Source organism: Arachis ipaensis, chromosome B05 (assembly GCF_000816755.2).
Source record: "Arachis ipaensis cultivar K30076 chromosome B05, Araip1.1, whole genome shotgun sequence".
NCBI classification, from domain to species: domain Eukaryota; kingdom Viridiplantae; phylum Streptophyta; class Magnoliopsida; order Fabales; family Fabaceae; genus Arachis; species Arachis ipaensis.
This window is the reverse complement of record NC_029789.2, coordinates 13,103,847-13,113,953: the sequence shown is the minus strand read 5'-3', so window position 1 is coordinate 13,113,953 and position 10,107 is coordinate 13,103,847. Positions and strand designations below refer to the sequence as shown.

General features: G+C 38.6%; 2 protein-coding genes across 2 annotated transcripts in view; both read right to left on the bottom strand.

Annotated features, from left to right (window-relative positions):
• On the bottom strand, nucleotides 4,927-6,238 carry LOC107640178. The gene is made up of 3 exons (XM_016343729.1): nucleotides 5,892-6,238; nucleotides 5,294-5,677; nucleotides 4,927-5,161 (listed from the first exon to the last, which is right to left on the bottom strand). The coding sequence occupies exons 1-3, from the start codon at nucleotides 6,236-6,238 to the stop codon at nucleotides 4,927-4,929; spliced, it is 966 nt and encodes a 321-aa protein (XP_016199215.1).
• LOC107642973 (molybdenum cofactor sulfurase-like) overlaps nucleotides 8,954-10,107 on the bottom strand; it is a 3,722-nt gene continuing 2,568 nt past the window's right edge. Inside the window, exon 2 of the mRNA XM_016346499.2 lies at nucleotides 8,954-9,340. The gene's annotated coding sequence lies outside the window, so the exon portion shown is untranslated. The remainder of the gene's footprint in view (nucleotides 9,341-10,107) is intronic.

Below are 10,107 nucleotides of genomic sequence, written 5' to 3'. Positions count from 1 at the left end.
TCAGTCACAGACCTCACATCTCAACGTAAGCGGGACTAACCACTGCCCTTACGCCGTCGCCGCGACCTCGACAGGCGGGATTAACCTACCATCCCTGCCAGGTACATAGTATCTCAACAATCTCAGTATAATACAATATATATCCATATCTCATTCAATGATCACTTTCAACATTCAATATTTTCTCATTTATCTTCGAGTCCCAGACTCATCACAAACTTTATCAATTTTTTTATTTCCGCAGCTCATCACACTCATCATCAGTAGAGTACTCCAATGGTCCACTCACAAACTTCAGAAATCTAAGTCTTCATTTTCTAAACTTTTTACCAGAAAATATCTAGTTAAATTCACTTAAGGTATTCTCTATATTTCAAAGCCTAAAAACAAGTTAAGGGACCTTAAGCAAGCGTTATGAAAGTTTGTAAGTTTACCGGAAATGTGAAACAATTGAAAACAAAGTTTTTAATTTGAAAAGTAAGGCTTGTGCGTATGCATAGAGGTGTCCATACGCACATAAAGTAAAATTTTTCATCTTGTGAGCACGCATGAATACGTGCGGATGCACTCAACAGAATGTTCTTCCCAGCTTGTGTGTACGCATGATGTTGTGCGTACGCACAACTTGCAACTTTCTCAGGGTGTGCGTGCACACACCCCTCGTGCATACGTACGAGTCATAACACCCGTTTTGCTCGGTGCGTAGGCACAGGTGTGTGCGTGAGCACACAAACCAGAACTTACAACTTTCTGTAACATCACAGAATTTAGAGTTTTGATACCAACTTCCAACAATCATATCTTTTTCTACAAGATTTCGATTTCCATGAAATTTATAATGTTTTAAAGCTATTTAAATTATCTTTGATTTGATATAAAATCCAATCAATTTCAAAAATCGAGACTCAAGATGTAATCTGCCAAAGTTGGCCCAAAATCCGTTTTTACCAAAAACCCTTAAACTTCAATTTTACCAAAACTCTCAATTCAAAACCACTTATTCCACATCCAAAACAGTCCCAATGTACCTAATTATATTCATATACCTTCTCATCATTCCACAACTTAACAACATATAATATCATCCATTCCATACACCAAATTCCACTTATAAAACTCAACTTTCAATAATTAACATCACAAAACATCATTTTACCATCATAAATCATTATACATCACAATTATCAACAACCAATTCAACCCTATCCTAAGGTCTCCTAGCCTAAGTGTCCAGAAAGATTACATATTACATAGAGAAAACTGAAATCATACCTTAGCCAATTTCCAATATGCATCAAAAACCAAAATTTGACCCCAACCAAGCTTCCACAAGTTTTCAAGTTCAATCAAGCCACCATACACAATCCAAAAGCTCCAATAATCATAATCTCCAAGCTATACACAATTAATTCATCATAATTAATATCTAGAGTTTACCAAAGTCATAAATCTATAAGGGTTTAAGATATCCTTACCTTACCCAATAATTTTGTAGGCTAAACCTAATAGCAACCAAGTGCTAGAGTGTACCTAAACACCCAAAATTACAAAAATCACTAAAAAACCAAACCTAAAATTTTGAATTTCATAGAGATAAAAACTGGGTAAGGATTTTCAAAAATCTTACCACTTTGGTTAGTTGAAACTAACGGACTCAGCGAGAGTTTTACGTGGCTGTAAACCGTTTACAAATCGGAGCACCGTAGCTCAAGTTACAAGCAAAAGAGTGAGGAAGTGAATAGTGTTCTTCCTCGGATCTCTAACCCTACCAGCTGCTGTGTGTGTTGAGTTATGAAGTGTGAAGTGGCTGAAATGGCCTTTAATTGGCTTATATATATGTTGGGCTTGGGCCAAACTTGGGCCCGGTCTAACCCGTTAGCGTTTTTAACCTGTTTGGCCCAATTTTGGGCCAAACTTTTAAAATTAGCGCTCGATTTTCAACTTTAATTATTCTCCTAAGTTTTTCTACAATTTTTATTATTCTCACACAGTACCAGACAGATTTAAGCCAGTATTACCGGCTAATTTACTGGTACGCGTTTTTACGCAAATTTTCACAGAAAAATCTACTAAGTCCAAATATCATATTTAAATTTACTAATTAATATTCTAAATTTTTGGAACCTATTTTGGGAAATTAAATTAATTAATTAAGCAGTTAATTAATTGTGGTTCTTACATTCTCCCTACCAAATAAAAAATTTTGTCCCCAAAATTTAGTGATTACCTGCGAATAACTTGGGATAATCCTTCCGCATCTCAGACTCCAATTCGCAAGTATGCTCTTCCACTCCTGCTCTCTTCCAAGCTACCTTAACCAACAGAACTTTCTTTCCAAGCAACTTCTTCACACTAGTGTCGTCAATCCGCACCAGTGTTACTTGAAAAGTCAGGTTCTCCTTCAACTCAACCGACTCAGGCTCTAACACAGGAGTCGCATCCGACGTGTACTTACAGAGTTGTGACACATGAAATACGTCATGTAAGTTAAACAAACACGACGGAAAAGCTACTTGATATGCCACTGGCCCGACTCGCCTCAAGACCTCAAAAGGCCCAATGAATCTCGGACTCAACTTCTTAGTTTTAATCGCCCTTCCAATTCCAATTGTCGGAGTAACCCTCAGAAATACGTGCTCACACACTTCAAATTCCAACAGTTTCCTTCTCTGATCTGCATAACTCTTCTGTTGGCTCAGTACAGTCAAGATTCTGGCCCTAATTTGTTTGATCTTCTCAGTGGTCTCTGCTACCAAATCCAGCCCCAACACACTTACTTCACCGGCTTCATACCAAGACAGTGGAGATTGGCACTTCTGTCCATACAAGGCCTCATACGGAGCCATTCCGATGCTCGCATGAAAGCTGTTGTTGTACACAAATTCCACCAATGGCATGTAACAGTCCCAATTTCCCGATTGATCCAATACACACGCCCTTAGCATATCTTTCAATGTCTGAATTGTCCTTTTACGCTGTGTCGAGACATAGTCTCGTACCGAAAGCTCTTTGGAAAGCTCTCCAAAACTTTGATGTGAATCGGGGATCATGGTTCGACACTATGCTCGATGGCACCCCGTGCAACCTTACAATCTCCTTGATGTACAACCTTGCCAAGTCCTCCAAGGAGTAGTTCACTCGGATAGGCAGGAAGTGAGCGGACTTGGTTAAGTGATCCACGATCACCTAAACCACATCAAATTCCGACCTAGTCCTCGATAAACCGGACACAAAATTTATTGCAATTCCTTCCCACTTCCACTGAGAAATCTCAAGTGGCTATAACATTCCTGACGGTCTCTAGTACTCTATCTTCACCTTCTGACACGTCAGACAGTTAGACACAAGTGTAGCTACATCACTCTTCATCTCATGCCACTAGAACATCTTCTTCAAATCATGATACATCTTCGTACTACCTGGATAAATGGAGAATCCGCTGCTATGGGCTTCTGACAACAACTCTTGTCTCAAAGTTCTAACATCCGACACGCAAATCCTCCTCTTATACCTCCATAACCCTTCATTGTCCTTAGTAAACTCTCCATGCCTTTCCTTACCAATCGGTTGGAACAATCTTTGAAGTTCTTGCTCATTTTGCTGAGCCCCCTGAATTTCTGACTTAAAAAAACGTACTTGAAATTTGCAACTGATTCAAACAAGCTATTCTGGCAACTTTCTCAATATCCAACTTGAGGTCTGCAAACTTGTCCACTAACTCCTCCTCTTTGATCTTCATCTAAGTGATCATTAACGACTTTCAACTCAATGCATCCACCACAACGTTTGCCTTTTCGGGGTGATAACTTAGTTCAAAATAATAATATTTTAGTAGCTTCATCCACCTCCTTTGATGCATATTGAGCTCTTTCTGATCAAAGATGTACTTAAAACTCTTGTGATCAGAAAAGACTCTAAACCTCTGTACAAGTAGTGCCTCCAAATCATTAATGCAAACATAACTGCCGCCAATTCTAGGTCATGAGTTGGGTAATTCATCTCATGAGGTCTCAGCTGACGCGATGCGTAAGTCACTACGTTTCGGTGTTGCATCAACACGCAACCCAAACCCTTTAACGAAGCATCACAGTACACTTCAAATGGCTCGTACGGTTCCACAAAATTCAAACAGGCACGAGGTTAATTTCTCCTTCAAAGCTTGAAAGCTCTCCTCACACTCTGTCGTCCACACAAATGGTCTCTCCTTCCGGGTTAACTTAGTTATCGGTAAAGCAATTTGAGAAAATCCCTTTATGAATCTTCGGTAATATCCGGCCAATCCCAAGAAACTCCTAACCTTTGTTACCGTAATCAGCCTCTCCCATTCTATCATTGCCTCCACTTTAGAAGGATCCACCGCTATTCCACCCTTACTCACTACGTGACCTAAGAACTTCACCTCTTCCTTCCAAAATTTACACTTAGATAATTTCGCATACAATTTACGCTCTTTCAGGATTTGCAACACAATCCTCAAGTGATCTTCATGTTCTTCCACTGTCTTTGAGTAAACTAAGATGTCATCTATGAATACCACCACGAATTTGTCCAAAAAGGGATAAAATACTTTGTTCATGTAATCCATGAGCACAGCAGGTGCATTCGTCAACCCAAAGGACATCACCGCAAACTCGTAATGTCCATAGCGTGTCCTAAACGCAGTTTTCGGAATATCATCCTCCTTCACCCTTATCTAATGGTAACTGGATCTTAAATCAATTTTTAAAAACACCCCAACTCCTTGCAACTGATCTATTAAGTCATCTATCCTCGGCAACAGATACTTGTTCTTCACAGTCACTTTGTTCAACTGTCGGTAATCATTGCAAAGTTGCATTTCCCCATATTTTTTCTTTACCAATAAAACTGGCACTCCCCATGGAGACATACTCATTCAATGGACCTCTTGTTTAGAAGTCCTTCCAACTAAGTCTTTAGTTCCGCCAGCTCTATCGGAGCCATTCGGTACGGCGCAATCGACACTGGTTCGGCTCTCCGCACCAAGTCAATAGCAAATTCAATTTTCCTTTGAGGTAGAAATTTGGGAATATCTTCAGGAAATATTTCAGAAAAGTCTCTAACTACCAGAATTTGATCTAACTCATGTTCATCACCTAACGCATTCGCAGCCAAAAGCATATAACTCGGATACTCTTTTCCACTATAATTTACCAACACAGATTTCAGATAATAACCCTTAGCTACCACTACTCCTCCTTCTCCTTCTGGCATTAACCGAATTGATCGCTCAAAGCAATCCAACAATACCAGGTTCTTTGACAACCAATCAAACCCCAAAATCATCTCCAACCCAACCATTGGCAAACAGATTAAATCATGAACAAATTCTCTGTCCTCAATCTTGTAAGATACTTTCCTACAACCTGATTTAGTCACAACTGTCTGATATGGGGTATGTACATGCAAATCAAAAGCTAATTCTGACATTTTCAACCCTAGTTCTTCAACCTTATCAAATGCAATGAAAGAATACGAAGCCCCAGTATCATACAATGCAACCAATATTTTATCACCAAATAAACATTTACCTCTCATCAAAGGGTCTCCGTTGGCAGTATTATTGGCGTTCACAGCAAACACTCGTCCTTGGTATTGATTCCAACCCGCATTTGGGTTCTTCCCATGAGTCCAATCCCTTGCCAAGTGACCAGGAAATCTGCAATTGAAGCAACCACCTATACCCAGCTTGCACGAGTCATATGGATGAAAACGCCCACAACGATCATAAGTTAAATCCGGAGAAGTCTTACCCTGGTTACCTCTTCCTCTTTCCTGGTGGTACTGATCAAAAGTGGGTCTTCTAATGTTGCCTTGACCTTGAGGTACATGTCATCTCCTCTTGAAATTCTGACCCCCTCGGCTGAAAGTACTTGCCACGCCCACGGTTGTTGTTTCCATCTCTAGTATCTCTTACGAATGACACCTTTTTAGCGCACTCTTCAACCACTCGGGCTTTATTCACCAATTCCAAAAACATCCGAATCGCCAAAGGAGCTACAGCCATCATAATGTTGTCCCTCAAGCCTCCTTGATACTTGATACACTTCCAACTCTCATAGGACTCCGGAGCACCTTGACATACCCTAGAGAAACTACAGAACTCCTCGAATCGACTAGTGTAATCGGCCACGAATAACGAGCCTTGCTTCAGCTGCATAAGCTCTAACTCTTTAGCTTCTCTCACTGACTCCGGAAAATTCTTCTTATAAAATGCCATTTGAAACACATCCCAAGGAATGTCGGCATTCTGAAGATGCAGTAACTGGCATTCCCCTTGCCACCAATGTTGAGCCTCTCCTAACAGTTGATACGTCGCAAAATCCACAAATTGGTTGTTCGAAACATGCTGGGCTTGCAGGGTACGCGTACGACCTCATCTGCGAGTAGCCATTAGGGTTCCTGTCTACACCAAACAGTCGATATCAAGGTGATCAGTCTCAATATCAAAAGCCTAGTGCTTCAATTATCCCAAAAAGGCACTCACAAACAAGCATGATATATATATATATATATATATATCAAGCAGATAACCTAAATAGCATGAAAGAAAAAGACACAGGGTATGCAATGAAGCACAATCGGTCCATCCCTCAGGCTCACGAGGACGTACCGCTCTGATACCACTAAATGTAATACCCTAATTACCCTAAGTCTTATCTCATGCCGTAAAGTAAAGGATAATTAAAGGTCACGACAATTCTAAGGCTTATAAAATAATATATATAGAAAGAGATAGTAATTCTAGAAGCTCGATGAAGAAATAAGCTCAAAAACAGAGTTTCAAAAGCACGAAATGTTCACACGAAACGACAAGCCTAAAGGCACAAGATGTAGATACAAGATAACAAGGCATATGTAGATATATGAGTATAATAGTCATAAAATACTAGCCACAGCTTGCGGAGTTTAGGCCGACTAGCTATATGCAGACATACAGAGTTCGAAAAGTTAAAACAGCATATACAATATCTACTCTCAAAGTTAGCCTCTAAGGCAAATATAGATACAAAAGTGACAGTACTAAAACAAAAAAGATGATAAGGATCCTCCGCTCTGTCACTGTCATGCAACTCACCGAGGTGGGTTATGAGAATCGAAAGTTCTCAGTATGGTAACAGTATCCAGTAATGTAAGATATAAGATTCCGGGACGCCAGAGAAAATCCTAGAACTTCACATCATCATAATATTCAAGATTATAAAATAGATAAATAAATCCTTAAATAGGACATCTAACTTAGGAGATTTCTAATCTAACATTTACATCGCTGTCCCATAGCCTTTGCTAGCCTAACCGCCATGCGATCCCATCGCCACCGCCTACTGAACCTCCTCAATCCCAGTAGAAAACACAAGTAATTCGTACAAGTAAAGCACAAGTAATTATCATGTATAGCAAGTAAATCAAGAACCAATTAAGCATGTTATACAATTAGGCATAGTATGCAAGTAAACAAAGCAAGCAACCACGTAGAAAATGCACATGATGAATGCCTGTGCTATTGGCTGTGATATCACATTGTCGGTTTAACTGCCAACCCGACACTTTTCCATGGAAATGTCGCCTTTTGGTCACAAATATAAATGGAAACCCCAGGGATATCGTGTCCAACACATAGTCCAGAATATAGTGTCCGACATACTCTTGTGATTCCGAAAAGATGCGAGCGGGATACTCAGCCACAAACCTCACATCTCAACATAATCGGGACTAACCACCGCCATTACGCCGTTGTCGCGACCTCGACAGGCGGGATTAACCTACCGTCCCTGCCAGGCGCCTAGCATCTCAACAATCTCAGTATAATACAATATATATCCATTTCTCATTCAGTGATCACTTTCAACATTCAATATTTTCTCATTTATCTTCGAGTCCCAGACTCGTCGCAAACTTTATCAATTTTCTTATTTCCACATCTCATCACACTCATCATCAATAGAGTACTCCAATGGTCCACTCACAAACTTCAGAAACCTAAGTCTCCGTCTTCTAAATATTTTACCAGAAAATATCTAGTTAAACTCACTTAAGGTATTATCTATCTTTCAAAATCTATTAACAAGCTAAGGGACCTTAAGCAAGCGTTACGGAAGTTTGCAAGCTTATCGGGAAGGTAAAACAATTGAAAACAAAATTTTAAATTTGAAAAGCAGGGTTTGTGCGTACGCATAGAGGTGTGCGTACGCACACAAAGTAAAATTTTTCATCTTGTGAGTACGCATGAATACGTGCGAACGCACTCAACAGAATGCTCTTCCCAGCTTGTGCGTACGCATGATGTTGTGCGTACGCACAACTTGCAACTTTCTCAGGGTGTGCGTGCACACCCCTCGTGCGTACGCACGAGTCATAACACCCGTTCTCCTCAGTTCATAGATATAGGTTCGTGCATGGGCACACAAACCAAAACTTAAAATTTTCTGCAACATCACAGAATTTAGTTTTTTTATACCAACTTATAACGATCATATCTTTTTCTACAAGATTCCGATTTCCTCGAAATCTATACCAATTTAAAGCTCTTTAAATTATCTTTAATTTGATACAAAATTCAATCAATTTCAAAAATCGATGCTCAAGATATGATCTGCCAAGATTGGCCCAAAATCCGTTTTTACCAAAAACTCTTAAACCTCAATTTTACCAAAACTCTCAATTCAAAACCACTTATTCCACATCCAAAACAGTTCCAATGTACCTAAATTATATTCATATACCTTCTCATCATTTCACAACTTAACAACATATAATATCATCCATTCCATACACCAAATTCCACTTATAAAACTCAACTTTCAATAATTAACATCACAAAACATCATTTTGTTATCCTCAGTATTATCAACATCAACAAGCCTTATAATTCATTATCAATCCTCATGATCATCATTATCCAACCCCACATTATAAATCAATATCATCATTCACCAAAATCATCACAATCATTAAAATCGTTATACATCACAATTATCAATAACCAATTCAATCCTATTCTCAGGTCTACTAGCCTAAGTGTCCAGAAATATTACATATTACATAGAGAAAACCAAAACCATACTTTAGTTGATTCTTAATATGCACCAAACACCAAAATTTGACCCCAACTAAGCTTCCACAAGTTTTCAAGTTCAATCAAGCCACCATACACAATCCAAAAGCTCCAATAATCATAAATTCCAAGCTTTACACAATTAATTCATCATAATTAAATCCTAGGGTTTACCAAAATCATAAATCCACAAGGGTTTAAGATATTCTTACCTTACCCAATAGTTTTAGGGATAAAATCCAATAGCAACCAAGTGTTAAAGTGTACCTAAACACCAAAAATTACAAAAATCACTAAAAAAGCAAACCTAAAATTTTGAATTTTATAGAGATGAAAAATGGGCAAGAATTTTCAAAAATCTTTCCACTTTGATTAGATGGAACTAACGGGCTCGGCGAAAATTTTGCGTGGCCGCAAAACGTTCGCGAATCGGAGCACCGTAACTCAAGTTATGAGCAAAAGAGCGAGAAAGTGAATAGTGTTCTTCCTCAACTCTCTAACCCTACCAACTACTGTGTGTGTTGAGTTATGAAGTGTGAAGTGGCTGAAATGGCCTCTAATTGGCTTATATATATGTTGGGTTGGGCCCAACTTGGACATGGTCCAACCCGTCAGTATTTTTAATTCGTTTGGCCCAATTTTAGGCCAAACCTTTAAAATTAGCGCTCGATTTTCAACTTTAATTATTTTCCTAAGTTTTTCTACCGTTTTTACTGCTCTCACATAGTACTAGACAAATTTAAGCCGGTACTACCGGCTAATTTACTGGTATGCATTTTTACGCAATTTTCACAGAAAATTACATTTTTCAACTTAAAAAAATCTATCAAGTCCAAATATGATATTTAAATTTTCTAATTAATATTCTAAATTTTTGAAACCTGTTTTAGACAATTAAATTAATTAATTAAGCGATTAATTAATTGCGATTCGTACAGGTGGCCTAAACGCTTAGAATTTGAAAGTTCCAAAAATGAGTTAAGGGTTGAAGTGGTTATTGAATTTTCACTAAAATTTTAAATAATTTTTTAATT